This window comes from Patiria miniata, unplaced genomic scaffold (assembly GCF_015706575.1).
Source record: "Patiria miniata isolate m_02_andy unplaced genomic scaffold, ASM1570657v1 HiC_scaffold_22, whole genome shotgun sequence".
NCBI classification, from domain to species: domain Eukaryota; kingdom Metazoa; phylum Echinodermata; class Asteroidea; order Valvatida; family Asterinidae; genus Patiria; species Patiria miniata.
In genome coordinates, this window is record NW_024037061.1 from 8,745,377 (window position 1) to 8,765,376 (window position 20,000).

A 20,000-nucleotide genomic window follows, 5' to 3' on the forward strand; every position below is an offset into this window, starting at 1 on the left:
GTATAAACTCCCACGTGGAGTATTTAGGAGAAGAACCAACCAAGAACCAAGAACAAACGAAGGACGCTCACTGGGGGAACGGAATGATAGAAACGCGTTAAAGGGAAAGAAACGAACTCCAGTGATGTGCACTGAATGAGACACAATAGCATGAATCTGGCAAAGGGACAGAGACAATGAGCATACATTATGGAATTATACTTTATTCATTCAGCTTAATTGGTAAAAACACCTGCCTCCCAAAAATACAACTATTCAATTAAAAGTAGTATACCAAATTTGAATTAAAACCGTCCAAAAGAGTAAAAATACATTAACAACAATAATTCCCTAAATTACAACAATTCCCTTAATAATATGAAAAATCTGTGCGACAATTACATGTAGTCGTGTAGATTATAATTATTTTGAGTTGCATTGTAACAGTGTGTTAATTATCTCAAATTTCTGAAAGATTAACGAAATACAAAGTCAATTACAAGACTGACCAGGAAAATATATACTAGAAAAACTGCATAGTTATATTTCTACATAAATTCTATTGATTGAGGATGGTCGTTGTGTTTTCCAAGCTTAGTGTTTGCAGGAGGCAAAAGAATTGATAACATTTCTGATTACAACTGTTGAATGTCAATGAATAAAAAAAATCGAAGTTTTGAATTTACGGGACGGACGGAGCAGCGTTTTGTGCATCATTACCTTGACGTAGGCCATGATGACCTCTCGTGCCGGATTGACTAATTCCTTAAACTTGAGCACCCTTCGTATTTCTTAGACCTCATTGGTAGACTTTATGCGTATAGCGGCCATCTTAGAGGGCATCCTTTGTTATTTTAACTTAGAAACAATGAGTGCTTAAAAGGTTTATTTCTGGTATATCACAGCAAGACAAATGCATTGCCTTGATGACTGCTACTTATGAGGTCCATATTCACCTTTTTTGAAATACTGTGAGCAAGAGAGAGAAAGAGATCGCCTTTTTCAGTAGGTGACCTCTCTTGTATATTCACCCCGCAAATTATTCATGTTTTATTTTTTAAATTATTTCATTGAAAATGAAACATGACAGCCAGGAGGCTGAATTGTAGTCATTTTTACAATAGTTATAATGTACGTAAAGTCATCTTAAGCAAACTTACAACAAAATCAATATTGTAAAAACTTATAAGCCATAATCAGACAAGTATAAAAACACCACAGAACCAGAAAACTGTAACTCAAACATGATAAGGGAGTGGGGGGGGGGGGGTTAATGTTGGGGCTAGGGATGAGGTTGACGGGAGAATAGGGGAGTAAGAGAGATGGTATGAGGATTAGGAAGTGAATAAGAAATGGTCACTATATAATCATAAAACAAATTAAATAAGATCTTAATATCTAAAACATAAAATGACGCTTGCAGGTAAAAAGTATTAGGCCCTACTATAACATTATTTTGTGCTCCACTATATATTGCGCCAACCATCATATCTGCAAAGGTGTGGGCCCAATTTCATATGGCACTGCTTACCAGTAAGTATAAAAGGTAAGGCTAACCTTAAGCACTTTATGAATTTCATGGTGCGGATGTGCTAACTTTGGCCCGCGCATGGAGATTTATTTATGTACCGTCACCGTCAGTGTAGACGGAGGCTCAGTTAGCAGAAAATCGTCTGCTTAGCAGCGCCATGAAACTGGGCCCTGATTGTGAGGTTACAGCCCAGTAAATAGGCCCAGTATTGCTACGCTGTCCAAATCACGATTTGTATACTGTCAATCTTTCTCTTTAATTATTTTGTGGCACCTAAAGGTTCCCGGCTCTAAACTGGTATTTGAAGTAGTGTGTCTGTGAAATATATTGCTCTATTTTGCAAATGCAGTGGAAGCATTTAAAAATGGATATGGACCTCAGGACTGCTTTTAGGCGTTATCATCATAGGAGGAAAGCAATACCCTTTTATGTTATATGTATATGGCCTTGGAGTATTTTTTACTGATTTTCTTAGGTCTGGTATTCTTCATTAAGTTTTGTGACTGTAGAAATTAATATACCGGTGTGTGCATAAGGAGCGATTCACAATACATGTACACAGCGCCACCAAGAGGTCATAGTGGGAGAAGGCATCAAATGGGAGTGTGGGCGACAACCGGGCGCCACACGGGTATCTATTCCTTTTGCACGAGCCACAAGAGGAAACATTATGTGGCACATGGGCTTTGAAGTTGGCACATACGGGATACCTTCTTCCTTTGCGTGATTAAAAAGGTCAAGTTTAGATACCAGCCGGGTAGCCTCCTTTCCGGTCGTCACTGTAAGCGTTCAAGAATCCTTGCGCGTCACGAAGGATGCCTTGCACTACGCACCCACTGGAAGACACCATTGGAAAGTTACCCTTCTCTCTCAATCCATCGATGACGTCCTGAAAAGAGACAAACAAGGTGCATGCAAGGAAAAGGTTTCGGTCAAGAATAATATCAACTGGTATATATTGTAGAGGGCGCTTTTACATTTACCATAGTCTGGTTCCCAGACCAAAAGATTCTGACTATTCCTGATGAATCTTAGGTCCATAGCCTCTGGTAATACATTACACTTTACATCACGTGACTAAAACGGGAGGAATTCCTCCTTTTTCCGAAAATATCCGAAGTTTGCCGAATTATTTCGTCGACAATTGGATAGCGCCCGAGTTTTTCCGAGTATAATATAGGTTTAATTAACTGCTAGTTGCTCATTAAAAACTTTTTAAAATGAGTTTATAATATTCATTGCTTTCATTTAGAAAACTTGAAATTCAACGACGATTTTGTGCATTAAGTATACTCGGATCGTATGGGCGAACTTTTGCTGCGTCATGTTCTATTTTGAATTTGACGACCGTTGCCGAGATTTTCCCAAAACTCGGTCTTCATTCGGCTCCGCCTGCTAACAGTGCTATTTAGATGCCTATTTTTGAAGATTCCAGATCAACATTAGTCAATGTTATCTTACAGAAATATCAAACTGTATTATCATAACGGTATGATATATGAAGCAAGTGATTTATTTAAAAATTTGATCATTAAAAGCTATAAGTGATAAAGCGAAATCGGAAACGAATAGCGAGCTTTGAAAAAGGGCCGTCAATGTCGTCATGTACATTTTAGCCACGGAGGCTGCCTGACCTGCAATTTAGACGTGAGCGTCGGGAATAATTGTCAGGTCTGGGAACCAGACTACATATGCCAACGACAATCACATAAAATTAAAACGACAGCCAACCTTTTTCAAAGCCATTTTTTTGGTACATGTACACAATTTACTTCAAATGCTGGACATAGGCCTACATTAACTTAGTTTTGTTCTTGCTTGTTTACCTTTCCACAAAAACATGTACTCAACCAGACTGTTGAGGGCGTCCTACCTGATTGTAGTCTGCCTCGTAGGTGACATTATTGGGAACCCATTGATGATGAAGACGTTTGCGTTGGATCGCTTCTTTTATGCTCTCACCATACCAAAGTGTATTCACTGATACCTGAAACATCAAACCAGTGCAAATACTGTTGTATATAAAAAACATCTTTTCAAAGATGTCTTGAAATGACTCCTTTGGGATAGGCCTACCTTTTTAAAAAGTTTTAGGAAAGAATGAACGACCCTTCCGATGAAATATTTCAAGATCCGTGGACATATCCTGCTTGATGTTTTTCCAGTCCATGTTTCGTGGGTGAAAGTTATTGAACCTGTGCTTTAACTGGCGTCCTCTTGTATCTCCCAAGTGAACTCAACTTACTCAATATTGCCACCGGGAGCTTCTAACGTCGTCTAGTTCCAAGACCTATTTACTCAATACTATATGGTTCTTGAGTCTGGAGGGTTGTAACTCTTTGAAACCCGGCGAAAACTGGTTTGCTTATCAATAGCTGTCTTCATTGATCGAACAAGCAAATTGAATTCGGGCGATTCACAATGCAGTGCGCCACCAAGAGTTTGCCATGGAGAGTTCATTTTTTCCAGAGCATTGTCACGGTGGGAGATGGTCGACTAATTCAGAGCGCGGGACATTTGAAATTGTTAGTTTTTCCGGTCAGTAGTTTTGTAAGCGTATGATTCGAGGATCTGTTTGCCCATTTCTTTTTTTGTTATCAATATGGTGTTTTTTGTAAGGCGGCAGAACGCTATGCCCCAATCTATGACAAATTAGCTCAAGTTGTCTACCGACAGTCATTTAAATGGGCCATGTTTTGTCGACCGTAAACTTAAAAGTATTGACTCTCCGTGGCAAACTCTTGGTGGCGCACTGCATTGTGAATCGCCCGAATTGCTGCCTACCTGGGCAACTCCAGTTGTAATACGTGTTCCTCCCGATGCACCAACCGCCAGTTTAACTTTCCCGTCACGATCCACGACAATGGTGGGTGTCATGGAGGACATTGGCCGCTTCCCTGGCCGGATGAAATTGCTCGGTGACGGCGGGACACCGAAAGCATTCGGCCTATCAGGTTGAGAAAAGTCGTCCATCTCGTCGTTGAACATGATCCCCGTGCGAGTACCGCGAACTTTGGAGCCGAAACTAGGCAACAAATATTAGATTAAGTTAAGTTCAAGGGTCACTAAAAGGTCAAGCTAGGCCCTCATGGATTTTCTCGCTGAGATGGAATTCATTTTCCGAGTATTAATGAAATGTTTTAACCTTTGCGAAATACAAAATTATTCTAAAGGTTTCTCAAAATCGAGTCTTCAAATCTTAAATTGTTCTCGGCCCACGGGACCCATGCACTCTCCTGCTAGCCTAACGTTTGGTTTGCCTAAAAAGTTGCGAAATTGATGTTGGACTAAACATTTCCTTAAATTGAAGTTTAAAAGATTAAATTGCTTACTATAGGTTAATGGTGCTTGTTACAGACACAACGTTGCCATCCCCATCGACAACTGACAGGTGGGCTGTGCCACTATCTGGCTGGTTGTAGTACCCTGCGTAGTAGGATGGATCGTGCGAGGAGTCGTCACTAATAGCGGCTCGTAAGGAGTCTGCATAAGACTGTGACGTCATGTTGGCAACAACCTGAACACCAAAAAATAAATCAAAAGCAATTAAAAATCATAGGACCGTGAAGTAGCTATTCTGCTCCGAGGGTTCCAGTTCATGCAGCCTATACACTCTAAAAAGTCCCGGGTCAGAATTGACCCGGAAAAGGGTCATGTGGGGTCTGACCCTTTTCCGGGTCAAAATGACACTTTTCTTGGTCAAAATTACACTGTATGACTCGTTTTCCGGGTTATTTTGACCTGAAAGTGTCATTTATGACCCGGAAAAGGGTCAGGCCCCACATGACCCTTTTCCGGGTCAAATCTGACCCGGGACTTTTTAGAGTGTAGTACACGTGTATCTCCAAAAATCTGAAAACATTCTGACACATTTATGATCAATCGAGGGCGCAGTACTTAAGTGGTAAAAAATGCGCCGTGAATGTCCTCAACATAATTGATAAGCTTAGGTCAAAAGCATTACAGGTAGTAAAATTGTATTATAATGTCTGCGCTAGCCATAACTTTACACTCAGATTGCAAGCTCATGCATAAATCCGTCGAATACATGATTTGGTTCACAAACAGCTATTACAAGAACACTTTGTATGAAACCGCAATTCTACGTCGATAAAAGTGGTGTCCAATTAGTTCGCTGTGATTTACGTGCACTGGTTTAAGGTTGTCTCATCAGTTTTAATATTTATCTTCAATGTTGTATAGTATGTCAATGCCTTTCACCTCTTTGACGTCCACGTAGTCTTCATCTCCAAGGAATGATCGGCCTGCATAGGCGAACTTGAAAGATTCCACCATGCGATGAGTCGCTAGGATCTCGGCTTCTGTGGTAGCTATGCTGTCTGGACCAATGTCATATCCTGAAATCCACCATGGGAGGACGAAAGACAATACACTAACACTTATTAGGTAAACTGTTCTTCGCGAGCTGTTGAACAAATTATATTTTGTTCTCGCCTTCTTTTTTATTACCATGAAAAAATACAACAACCTCGTGTCATTTTTCTATTATGCACACTAAAAAGATTTGCGGTTCCCGGGGATGAGAGCATTGAAATTTATAACTCTAGACGGAGAGGAATCTTTAAGCATTCTAATTTTGGCGCCAAATCCTGAGACTTACCGTCAAGGATATTCATCATGAGTGAATACACAGCGCCGCTGCCTGGCGGTGGGGGCGTGTACACCTTCATACCGTCCAATTCAATCATCAGAGGTGTCTTTCGTCGGACTCTGTATCCTGCCAGATCTTCCTTTGTGATAATGCCATCTGATTGAAAAAAATAAAGAAGCTTAATGAATTCCGAAAAACTCAAGCAAAAAGTATTAACAGAATCACTAACACTTTAAAATAGCGCAAATTTATCACTTATTCTAGAGAGTATATCACAAGAATTTTTGTTTGTCATTTCAGCGAAAAGAACCAGCATCGTCACTTTAAGAGACAGCGATACCGACATCAGTTATTGCAAAATAAGCCAAATGCGGAATTCCATCTGCGCATGCTTTAAATACAGTGGGTCATGGGTAATTCGGGATCAACATAAACAGCGATCTCCAAGACGAGAAAGCTGTATTTGTTCTTTGCGATACTCCCTGCAATTGATTTGGATCTGTATCATATTAACAAGTGCGAGAGCAAAATAAGCTGTGACCGTCTTGCATGTAAGTCTTACAAGAAATCGATCAAAACGATCCCTGCCAGAGCTTAAAAAGTGCGACACCGGGCTCCTTTTCGCACCAGTGCCAAGAAATAACCGTGTGCTTCGGGGTACCATCCACGCCGGCACGAATTATTTCACCGTGCATGCAACGGACGGTCAAGTTAACCGGAGATTGTGCGTACAAGCCCGGGCAGTCCCATACGAAAATCACGCTGCGCCAGTCTGCCCCCGAAAATTGACCAAATAAGCACCCTAAGTTTCCAATAAAATGTAGCGTCCTTTTAAAGCGCCGGTATATGGCGCGCTATACACAACGTGACTGTATCCTTACTGCATATAGGCCTATATTGCCTCCATTTACACAATTTTCATAAATTGTTACGAACAATTTTTGTTAAAGTATTCAATTTATTTTGTTTGCTTTTTTAAAATTAAAACTTGATAGTTATATTTTACCGGAAACAATATCGATAGGGGGGCTCATTTTGGTCAATTTTCCAACACAGACAGACCGACCTTGAAGTGACATTGTGGAAGCACCTGCCATAGCTAAAAAGGTTAAGTGGCGACCTTTGGTGCTTACGGTATGGCCATTTCTCAAACGTCACCAGTCAGCGTTACTTGGTGTCCAACTGGAAAAACTGTCAGAAGCTTTGTCCGTTCTTTGCTATCCTTTGTATAACCCACCTCTGTCTGCAATATCAGCCACGATGTCATCAGTCAGTTCTCCCCTATAGTAGGCATCTTCTCCACCCTCGGCTAGTTTCTTGTAAGTCGCGGCCAGTTTGGTGTTAATCAACGTGTCTCCTTCCTTCAGAGTCTCGCCCGTGGCAGAGTTCACGAAAATCTCACTGAAAAGAGTTAAACACGGAGCTGCGAGTAGGCGTTACGATTCTAAATTTGAATTTCAAAAACAAAATATATCAGAAGTGAATCGTTACTTTTTTAACGAAATTTTGACTTTTTTTTATGATGTTGATGATCTGCGACAAGAACGGACTGGTAAATTGTTCCTTTCGTAGTTATTCTACCTTTAGAATTTTTTCTACCTTAATTTTATAAAACAAAATATCGAGAATTAAATGGAGTGATGTGGCCTCATGGTTAAGGGCACTAGATTCATGGTCTGTGGGTAAAGCTGCAGGTTGTTGGTTCGAGTCCAGCCCGGGGTCATGGTGCGTGTGCCCTTGGGCAAGGCACTTTGTCACTAATTGCATGCTTCTCTCCACTCAGGAGTAAATGGGTACCTGTGAGGGCAGAGATGGTTATTGTGATTGAATTAGCTTCCTTGCGCCAAACAGGCAGCATCGAGCTGTATACTCCCCAGGGAGCTGAGATGGTATTTGGAATGTTTAATTGGCCCAATGATCAGGGGTAATAATAATGTAAAGCACTTTGATCTCAGTTAAAAACGCAATATAAAAACCTGTTTTTATTACTATTATTATTAAGAATTTATGTTTTTTTAATTTAATTTTTTTTATAGGCCCTACCTTAGGCTTGGATCGCCCTTAATGACACTCTCTCTCACACGAATGGCACCAGCCAATGCTTTGCCTACAACATATCCGTCCTCTGCCAATTTAATAGAAGGTTGAAATAAATCCCTCCAGGGTAGGAGACCGTAGCGTTGGTGAGCGGTCCAGTAGCCAGCTACCTCCCCAGGAACACCAATAGCCAAGCCACCTACAGTCAGAAAAAAGAAACAAAAATATTGATGATCTCAAAGAAAATTCGATTCTGCTACGATTCTCCAAATTGAAAAAAAAAGTAGCTGGGAATTGAAATACAAAGACTCTTTGACATCGTATACTATAGCTGTTAGGTAATAATCCAATTGCCAAAACTCACTATAAGATGTTCTGGGTTGGAATTTGACCCAGGAATCCGGGTCCTATTTGACCTGATACTTGACCTGATACTTTCCGGGTCAAAATGACACTTTTGCTGGTCAAAATGACACTTTTGCTGGTCAAAATGACACTATGCTGGTCCAAATGACACTTTGCTGGTCAAAATGACACTTTCTGTTCAGAATGACAGTTTTGCTGATAAAAATGACACTTTTGCTTGTCAAAATGACACTATGCTGGTCCAAATGACACTTTGCTGGTAAAAATGACACTTTGCTGGTTAAAATGACACTTCTCTGTATTATTTTTTTGGTCATTTCGACCCGGAAAAGTGTAATTTTGACCCGGAAAAGTGTTATGGCACTCTTCGGCCTTTCAACCTTGAAACTGGGCCAACTTTAAATCACATCAGCTATACTTCGACTGGTTATGTCTGCTACACCCTCTATTCCTGATACATTTTGACCCTGGATCCAGAACAAATTGGACCTGACATCAAGGCAAAATGATATTTTGTTCGTGTCAAAATGACATTTTTGCTGTGGCAATATGATTTTTTTTTTCGGGTCAAACGGTACCGAAAAAGTGACTCAGATGAGTGTCATTTTGACACGAAGAAGTGCCGGGCCAAATTTGACCGAGATCCGGGTGGAATCTGACCGGGGCCATTTAAGAGTGTAAGGTATTCCTTACCAGCCTCCACCTAATTGACTTTTTTTTTAAATGAAATATAGGAAACATTATACTGTCACAAAATCAACTTTTTTTTCGTATACATTTTTGAAATGTATTTGCTGCAGCTTTGTTAAGCTATAAACAACGACAACAACGACAACAAAGACAACAACGACAACAACGACAACAGCAACAACAACAACTTCATTACCAGAGGTAGACGCATCATCAGTCTCATTTTCAAACATATTTTCAGAGGCCGCAAGTGGAGCCTTTTCTCTGGCATCCAACATGTCTACGGTTTGAGTCCTAGCGTTGTAGGTCAGCATAAAGAACCCTCCTCCGATGCCTGCACTGTGACAGTTATGAAGACCGACACATAACAAGGCTGCAATAGCCGCGTCAACGGCTGAGCCGCCCTTTTCCAAAATATCCCTGAAAAAAGACAAAAACAATAAAATAAATGTAATCAACGTAACAATTAAGGATGAATGGTGGAGTGACTATTAGTGATGCATTATGTTCACTTACAAGTTTTGCTTGGATTAATGATAACATGAATTCCTTTGTCATAGTCCCCCCCCCCACGTGACTTATGTCTTTGGGTGAAACGGATTGTGATTGACTTGCGATGAACCAGTGAGGACTTGTGAGGACTTGTGAGGACCTATGCGGACCTGATTAGATCACTGGCCATTTCCAGCCACCGCTTTTCATGATCAGAAGACATGGCTGGCCAGCTTACAGGCCAGTTTACAGGCCAACTCACCGGCCAATCTCTGAGCATTCCCCAGCATCGGCGGCAACCGCAGCTTTGGCGTACTGGTACTCGCCAGTCGGCTGTGGCGGCGCTTCTGTTGGTCGTTGGGTGACTGCCACAGTGCCAGTATCTTTGTAGTGATATAACAATCCCATGGTCAGGCCCACAGCCACAGCCACTATCAAAGCCAAGGCAAAAGCCACTTGCCATTTCAGTAGATTAGATTTCCTGTTAGCAAATGTAAACATTGGCATGTTTAGAGATTAGGAAACAGCAAATGTAATAGTTTGGACGTAGACAACCGTGATGTAGCTGTCAGACGGAGTCTACCCGATGTTCTCCAAGACAGGGTGAGTAAAAAAAACCACGAAACCCAGGTGTCGGGACTAATTGTTTTAGTTAAGTTCTGCATGTAGCACTTTCAAAATCTAGGATATGAAAGCCCAAGTCATAAGCTTTCTTTTAGTACAAGAATCATTCAAGTCACTCATGTAATTTTTAATTTACGGATTTTAATCATTAACCACCATTTTAAAGTTCTGTCCACGGTTCACAAAACGGTAAGGGTTCTTTCAGCAAAACGAAAACAAATCCCAAAGGGGCGTGTGTGAATGTTTTTGTTTTGCTGAAAGAACGCACGCCTTTTTTTTGGGATCCATGGACGGAACTTTAAAACAGTGTTTGTGTTTAAAATTCCGTAACTTGAAAAGTACTTAAGTGATTCGAATGATTATTATACTAACAAAATGCTTATGAATTGGGCTTTCATATCCTAGATTTTGAAAGTTTTACATACAGAAATTCACTAAAACAATAGTCACGACATATGGGTTTCGCTTTTTTGACTCACACTGCATGTTCGTGAAACTCATGGGTCTTGAGTCCGGAGTGCTGAATACACAAACAACCAATAGAATTCCGGTGTGCAAACGAATAGGCCTATATGTTTTCATCGGATGGCGTCAGGCCGCCTCAACTATTAGAGTGGAATTTTAATTTACATGAAGTATTTCGTTATTGACGTTATCAATTGAATAAGAATTGCTGTGGAAGTCTTTCCGTGCATCTGGGGCACACACTGATCCGGATTCAGTCCATTACGGGCTAATCCTATAGGATGGTATTTTAAGTACTAACTCAGCTTGTACTAGCCAACAAACACGTTTAGTCGACAGTGACAGTAAGTAAAAAGTCAGTAAAGTGCAAAGAGGACACTGAACTTAGCTGGCCCTCTGGGACCTGCAAAAACGGATCCCCCCCACATTCTGTTCTATGCGCACTACTTGCGCATACTATATACTCCGTTTCGATATCAAATTAAAATATGCAAACATCACATGGGCCTTATTCACAAGTTGGCCACTTTTGTCGAGTTCCCTGAATGTATTTCATTAATTATTACCGGTTTAATGGGATGGCGCCACACTATTTATGCAGGCACAATGCAGCCGTTATTTTACTGTCATTTCTTTTTTAAAATATGGCTTTAAACATTAGGGAATGCTTAATTACTAATTTTAAATTATTCATCGAAGCAGACTGGAATTTATTATAAATTCACTTACTTTCATTTCTCTTCGCAAGTTCCAAAAATTAAGATTTTACCTCACTTTCAATTCAATATGGCCGACTTGTGAATAAGGCCCATGTAGCCTGTTGCCTGACTAGCGTCGGCTGTTTTATTCAGTTTATTAATACAGTTAAAAAATCACATATTTGTATTCAAATTGTTGTATAGTTACAAAACATTCGATGGAAGCTCTCTTTTGCGTCGTTTGAGGTTTTCGTAACTCGCTTTCAACTTTATTTGCTGTAAGTTTACATTTTAACTATTACTAAATCTCAAATGATATCATTCTATTACTTGTCAATTGCCCAGGGTGAACAACCAGAGGTAAAAACTCTGAAAAACCTTGCGGCCGATCCCTTATACCTTTTGTAGTTCTTGATTTGGAAAGATTCCCATATCTGGCCATCACTTTTCACCCTGTGCACAAACCCTATGGGACTGGTCTGAAAATGTCTGTGTTTCTCAGTAAAAACTCAAAATTTGTCACTTAGTGCTAATTTTGACTTTGTAGAACATACTACCACTTTCTTTCGGCTGATAGGTCATTTAAGGGAAAAATAAGTGATGGCCAGATATGGGAATCTTTCCCTTGATTTGCATAACTTACTTGTTTACATACATACTCCGGATGTCTGAGGCTCTTCTTTTGAATTAAAAATATGAGTTATATGGTCGTAAAATTAACCGACCAACCATCGACGTACGTGGTAGACGCAGGCTAGAATGGCCACACATGCACGCCCGGCCCTTTTACTCAAAAACGTCCTCAATGACATATCTAATCAAATTAACCCTATTCATTATCCTGATCGCTCAAGCATCAAGCTTTAACGCAGGAAAATAAACATCTGTAGCGTCTTTTCTTAAAAGGATCGAATTCGAAATGAAAGCTGGAACTCAAACAACTTTAAGACCCTCTAGTTTCCTAAAAAAAATAGCCCGGTACAAATATGCAAACTATGCAACAAAGTACGTGACAAAATTTGGGGCATCGCAAAAACGTGCAAAGTGATTTTCGATGGTGTGATGTCCCTTCAGGACCACCATAGATCCGGACTTGGAATTACTCGGGAAAAAAGTGGATGAAATTGGAGCGAAAAATTGCTCTATTGATCATTTTCAAAATGGCTGTGGACGTCAGAATTGTTTTTTTTTTAGGGGTGATCAAATTACTTTGGGTGGTGAAATCCCACCAAAAAAATGAGCAGAAAGTAAATTAAGCAAAATCTGTGAATCACCGTGACTCAACATTTCCCCTTAACCAATCGCATCATCTATCCCCCCCCATCGGCCCCTCCCGAAAACAATTGAATTGAGGACACAAAGTTGACAAAAAGCAAACTCAGTGAGAACTGTACATAACAACGAAGTGTCCAACCGCAATTTCAGTGACTGATGTTTAATCAATGCAAACTTGCATATACAGGCATCAAAAGAACAATCGAGGTACGGTATTCATGTGTACGCAAATGCAAACACGCCTAGATTTCCTACCGATAGCAGCACGTTGTATGCATATACCAATTCGTAACGTTCTCATCGGGCCTTTCAACAAAAGGACTACAATAAGGCACGCCAGTACAGTTTTTCTCCGAGAATAGGCCCAAGTACTGTACTGGATTACCTGCTGAAGCAAAATTCGTTTTCTTCATGCAACTCTAAAATTGATTATGACTGTACTGTGTTCCGCCATGTTGGATGTAATCAAATTCGACTAGGCGTTTGTAAAGTTCGACGTTTAAAACCACCGCCGCGCTTATGCCGTGCTAACGTCGCGCTAAATTCGATTACATTCGACACGGCATATAAGCACGATGTCTGAAAGAGGCCTTACTGTGACCCATAAGTTAGCAACTTACAAAGTCGATATTTTGTGTTTTCTCTTGGGAAATGATGAGGGGTTCTTTCTCCGTGGTATACCCATCTCCAAATCGCGGTCATGGTCTGACTTTGTCATCTTGTCCTAAATCGTGTGGACCGGTTTTTGCAAGTTTGGGGGATTCCTGACGTTCACACACCCAGTGTCATGAAATCTGATTTTTTAAAATTTTGAAATGGACTCTAACCCTTACGCCTGACCTGTCTCTTGTTCTAATTCTGTCCACTAAGACATGCACAATTACAATCAATTAGTCTGTATTGCACGGAGTCGAAATTTCACACGATATACATTACACCGGCATTGCGTAAATAAATATCATTGACTTTAAGAGTCTTATGTCTAATGAATAATGGATTTGAGTGGGCTCTAAAGTCTACATGATCAATAATTCTCAATGCCCGTTTTTGTAAAATAAAAATTTTATTTACAAAATGTACGTATTTCCCCAGGCTAGAGTACCATAGGTAATATGTGATAAAATCAAAGAATTGTAAATATTATGTAAAACCTCTGACGGAAAGACATATTTCAATTTACTGATAATGCCTATGTTTCTCGACATTAGTTTACTAAGGTAATTAATGTGTTGACTCCAAGATAACTTGGCATCAATAAACAAACCTAAAAATTTAAAACAGTCAGTTTGAGTAATCGGTGAATTATCGAATAAAATATCTTGAGGAAGACAAGAAACTGTGTTGCTGAATAACATGAAACTAGTTTTATCAATATTAATAGACAACTTGTTAGCTTTAATCCAGTTTGAAACATGAGTGAGCTCCCGGTTAACTGTATCAATAAGATTGTCTACGTTTTTATGGGAATAAAGTAAATTTGAATCATCAGCAAAAAGTATAAAGGAAAGAATCTCAGAAGATTTATCAAAATCATTAATATAAATAGAATACAACAAAGGAGCCAGTAAGGACCCCTGTGGTACTCCACACGTTAATTCTTTAAGGTTAGATTTCTTGTCGTCAATACAAACAAACTGTTGACGATTAGTAAGATAATTCCTGAACCACTCCAAGGCAATACCTCTAATTCCATAAAAGTTAAGTTTCGATAAGAGAATTTCATGATTAACAGTATCAAATGCCTTGGAGAGGTCCAGGAAAATTCCAAGAGTATGGCAAGACTGTTCGTGTCCTGTGGTAATTTTGTCAATTAGTTGCAGGATAGCATGTGAGGTTGACTGATTCTCTCTGAACCCATATTGAACATCAGATATAATATTGTTTTTCTTTAAAAACTCAGATGTGCGAGTATAAATAATACGTTCAAGAATACACTATGGTCCACTTGTAAAGAACTGACCGATGGTCCAGTGACTCAATCAATTATTTGATATATCGTCAAAAGTTTCTGACTGAAATTTAAATTATGGAACTTTTCAAACTCTATCGATTATTGTCAATCCTATGGGGTCAAAAAGACATACGATGACAAAGCTCTTTTCGGGCATATTACAGTAGTTACGCAATTAGCTGTTATGAGATTATTGAGTACATGACGCATACAAATATAGGTCAACATGACAGGATGACAAAGTATTTTCATGCGAACCAAGAAAAAAACACGCCCCTCCAGCCCCCCCCCCCCCAAAAGAAAGAAAAACTAATCTCCCCAAACTCAAAACGCCCCTTCCACATGTAAATGCACACTACATAACTTCTGCATGTAAATTGGAATGACCCTATATGCCCGCTGGTAAACTGTTTCTCACACCTTGCTCATTTTGGCACCGTGTAAAGGTAAGAGGGCTTTTTACATGAAAGGGGTTCCGAAGTATTTTTCTCAAGGTCATGGGTCATGCACCTTTGACCGTTTAATTTGTCCTGGTTATTCACCGGGTACGAGAAGCGAATATCAAGTGATAAAACAGTCCCGATTTCGATTTCTTCAACAACAATTTTCTATACAAAAGTGGTGGCTCTAAATACGGAGGAAGTGCAGTATATTTGAGCCACATTTATGGGGCTAGTCCACACCGTCGTACTAATGAAACTTGGGGTCCTCAGAGCCAACTGAAAGTTTAGATGCAAATCGTCCAAGGCCGTGTATAAAAAAAACCCGGCCCATTTTCAGTCGAAATTCTCAAGATGCTTCTTTAGATATATTACCGTGTACCAACAAACTAATGGGTTGATTTGGTCCCGACTCCGAGTCCGCCAAAAATGACAAAAACCATCTCCGTTTTCCGCTCGAGCACAAGTGTGTACAATGTACATACAAAGACAACAGCAGTCTGTGTTTAAACGCTGAAATATTTTATACTCTGAACGCAAATTGTCCTAACCCTGTAGACATTGCTGTCGCAAAATGGGCGGGGGGGGGGGGAGTTTACAGATGTTGTAAAAACCAATAAAAACCCAGTTTATTCAGAAGATGACACACAATAAACTAATAAACCGCTGGTAAAGTTCACCAATAAATCGTCTGCCATGTACACGACACTAACGACAGCACAACAATGAAAACGATGACCAATTACTTTTCGACGTTTAGCGTCAAAGTATGAAATGCAACGCTACAGGGAAATAAAACGTCGAGTTGATGCAAAACAAGTAATAATAAGCACAAAAATGTCATAGCTTTTCTGCATGTTAGCACATTGTAAGCAACCAGTGTTCCCATAATTTTAAGTGGGCGAGATCCTTTTCACCATTACATCATGTGATAAACTACTATCATCATTTTGAATCGGAAAATTATTGACAAGTGGGTTTTCTCAAACTATATTCATGCATTGCACATCATCAAATTCTAACTGAGCTTATATGAGTGTCCAATATAAAAAGTACCCAACGTTTCGCAGCAGATTACGTTAAGGGATGGCATTTTACAAAAATTAGTTCATAATTTTTGCTATTACATTGTATGTAGTAGGTCAACCATGGAGGAATAAGAACATCCATGGGTCAACTGATGCGATTTTTCCTGTCAAATTTCAATTTAAAGATTGGGATTGTTGGGATTGGGACGATGTGTGTGTTTAATTATCTTTGCAAACGCGCTCCATTCTTTTTACACACCATTTAAGTATTTGCATTCTGCCAAGAATATTCTGTTTCAATTGTCGGAGTTACACAGGATCAATGCATGTGGGGCTACGCCTTCGACTGCTGAATGCATCTTCAAAAAACAGATATGATTTCTTAAATCGTTGGAAAAACCTTCAAAGTGTTTTTTACAAAAACACGGGTAGGCGTAGTATAGTTTAAACAAACCAGTAACCAAATTAACACTAACGCCCGCATCAAAACAATCGATTTTCTGTCAATTTCATATCATTTTTTTTTTTAAAGGCAGTTTGTTTTTCAAATGGAACTTTATACACTGTGTGAACACAATCAAGACTGAGCTTTGAACGACAATCGAACTTTGGCTTGAAGTATTTATTGACATCTGTATTTAAACTCTAATTTAGCCTGTAGGGCCTATGCATGGTTTCTTCTTACCCCTTGAGTTGTACCCCTTCCACGTCAAGGCTCGTTAATTGCTGGGTCGATTTGCCGTTTTCCATCTTGGGTTATAAGAGAACTCCGCCGATATCTAAGATTCAACTTCCAGACTACAATTCGTGCCACTGAGCGAAGCTTTCTGTCTTGCGCCACACACGAGCATTAACAACTGTCCACCTTATCAAGTGACAATGCGCGACGATGCAACCTGCGGTGCAAGGAGGCGTTCACGTAGACTTGTAATCAAGTCGGTAATTGGCCGGGAGTAGTTCGCCCACTGCGCACCGGCGCGGCGTGGACAGATCCAGCTTAGTAGCATCACGGTAGCATACATCACAAAAATGCACGGATATTACAAACATCGGGGCACCCCCTGTAACATCCCCCCTCACTCTACTGGGTACGCCGCTGGTCAAAGGCCAGCAAATGAACGCGATACAACGCCGTACACCGACATACACAATACGACTGTCTAACGACTTGTCCTCAAGTCTAGCGTTTACGTGTTGAGTTGAACTGTACACAGCTGAATGTTTATTCAGTAAACGACCAAAAAGTAAGTGGGACCTTGCCTGTTGATCGTCGTGATCCAATGCTTCGACGGATGTCTATTATATAGGCGCCAATTAAATTGACCCACATTAATTTCGGGCCAAGCACTTAATGGTTACTGTGTACTTTTGGCACTAGGAGTGTCGGGTAATTGCGTATATCGAGATCTGTGGCACGATAGTTGTAATCAGAGCCGCTCTTGAACTTTATTCGATACATTGACAATTGAAACATCGATATTCGAAACATCGATATTCGACAAATTCATCTTAGGATGAGAGAAAGATGTTGCAACCACTTGAAGGCGTTCACCGTCAACATACCTTGCTCCGGTCTCATACCAGCGTCTTTTCTCTCTCTTAACGTGTGTAGATTTGTGGCCCCACGTCCTTGAGGATTTACGAACGAACCGCTCATAAATGTAATAAATGATGGTGATTAGACTTTACCGGCGTTTCAAAGACATACACGAAGGTCAAAATTGTTTCTCGCCCTCTACTTCTAGTTTTTAATGGACGCTTCTAAATCTGCTTCTGAATCCGCGCGGGCGTGTACATAGTTTTCGCGATAAAACAATGCAAGGAAAAAAACACAAAGGTCTTGCGTGGAACCATGGAGCTATTGGAACCTCAATGCGCCGACACGGATTTAGGCTATACTGATAAAATGTCACGGGGCATCTCCAATTAGACTTCAATCAGCCTCCATGATCAGACCAGGACTGTTTGTTACGTTAAGATAAAGTTAGCCGCAACAGGTGGTCACAGGTTGCTGTTAGGATCATTAAAACTCAAGCCTGTCCTTGAACCTAACACCATGAAGTCAGTCAATTAAAACAAGAATTTACTTTCCCTTTTCTGAGACGTGTGAACACCGTACCTTATTTGAAACCAAAACTAGGAGCTAGACTTATATCCTGTCGATCACCCTAAGTTCATTTGCGCAGTTTAAAACATCTCCAGGAAAATTTCATCATTCATGCACCAAGATTTTCATAGCAATAAAAAACAAGGAACAGAACATTTCTAAGAAAATAAACAGTCAAAAATAAGAAGAAAACTTAAACAAATTCCGAAGATGCATAAAAGAAATGAATCAAGTCTGCTGCACATTAAAATATTATAATCACCGTCTTCTTGTTCGTACCAACCATGTTAAGACAAAAGGCATCAACTCACTCATTCATTTTGCATATGATTAATGTAATAACATACTTGAGCTTGAAATAAGGTACACATTCGCAGCGTATCATAGTGGGTGTGATCTTCCTGTGCCAAACAGCGCCATGTTGGTTCCCGTCATGCCTAGGGCCATGTTATCCCCTGGAGTTGTGTAGTTTTATTTGTGCCAATATTTGGCACATTTTAAATTAGAACTGTATCGCAAATGCGTGACGTTTACTGTGCGCGGTGTGAGCGCGAGAAGGCACAAGTCACTAAGCGATGTTAAGCTATAGAGGGCGCTAGGCGTTACTGAGTGAGGAAGCTTTCAGCGATCAGGAGTACGGAGTGCAGTTTGCGCTACTGTTGGAAATACTTGAGTGGGACAACGGTGGGATACCGAAGAGGAAACTAGGGATAAGTTTCTGGGAACTAGTGATTAGTTCTGTCCCGTGTAGTTGGGGAAGGGAGTTAACTTACCTTTGCGATTATATTTCGCCAACTCGTAGTCTGGAAGCTACAAAAAGGGAAGATCCACACCAGGAGGCCCGTACGCCAATCGTTGGGAGGCTACAGAGAGGCTACAGAGAGGCCACAACACTAGGCATATCAGGGGCACTTATATTCCAATCAGTTAATTACTTGAGGGTGCAACATTAACCAATGATTACTGGGAGGTTCAATCAGTTAATTACTTGAGGGTGCAGCATTAATCGATGATTACTGGGAGGTTCAAACAGTTAATTACTTGAGGGTGCAACATTAATCGATGATTACTGGGAGGTTCAAACAGTTAATTACTTGAGGGTGCAGCATTAATCAATGATTACTGGGAGGTTCAAACAGTTAATTACTTGAGGGTGCAACATTAATCGATGATTACTGGGAGGTTCAAACAGTTAATTACTTGAGGGTGCAACATTAATCGATGATTACTGGGATGTTCAATCAGTTAATTACTTGAGGGTGCAGCATTAATCGATGATTACTGGGAGGTTCAAACAGTTAATTACTTGAGGGTGCAACATTAATCGATGATTACTGGGAGGTTCAATCAGTTAATTACTTGAGGGTACAACGTTAACCGATGGTTACTGGGAGGTCCAATCAGTTAATTACTTGAGGGTACAACACTAACCGATGGTTACTGGGAGGTTCAAACAGTTAATTACTTGAGGGTACAACATTAATCGATGAAGACTGGGAGGTTCAAGCAGCAGTGATTGAGTAATAATTAAAGGAGGTCGCATCATGTTTTCTCTTGTCTGTCCGTCGGTAGTGTGTTCTGCCTTGTCCCCCCTTCGTAGGTTGAAAAAGAGTACAGTTATTAGCCCTGCCTATAGGCGGTACATTTCCGTCCAACGGGCCCACCCCACCGGTCGTGGGTTTCCTAGACTCTTAAATAGTCCACT

At 40.3% G+C, this 20,000-nt stretch overlaps 1 protein-coding gene across 3 annotated transcripts; it reads right to left on the bottom strand.

Moving 5' to 3' along the window:
* Positions 1-177: 177 nt before the first annotated feature.
* LOC119729934 (glutathione hydrolase 1 proenzyme-like) lies at positions 178-17,058 on the bottom strand. Of its 3 annotated transcripts, none has more exons than XM_038202719.1 (11): positions 16,874-17,058; positions 9,970-10,188; positions 9,412-9,635; positions 8,166-8,358; positions 7,360-7,523; positions 6,132-6,278; positions 5,732-5,868; positions 4,843-5,027; positions 4,295-4,535; positions 3,384-3,497; positions 178-2,399 (listed from the first exon to the last, which is right to left on the bottom strand). In XM_038202719.1, the coding sequence occupies exons 1-11, from the start codon at positions 16,936-16,938 to the stop codon at positions 2,253-2,255; spliced, it is 1,836 nt and encodes a 611-aa protein (XP_038058647.1). In that variant the 5' UTR covers positions 16,939-17,058; the 3' UTR covers positions 178-2,252. The 3 variants fall into 3 exon arrangements, with proteins under 3 accessions (XP_038058647.1, XP_038058648.1, XP_038058649.1); XM_038202720.1 differs by lacking the exon at positions 16,874-17,058 and adding an exon at positions 12,138-12,392; XM_038202721.1 differs by lacking the exon at positions 16,874-17,058 and adding an exon at positions 10,811-10,832.
* Positions 17,059-20,000: the final 2,942 nt, after the last annotated feature.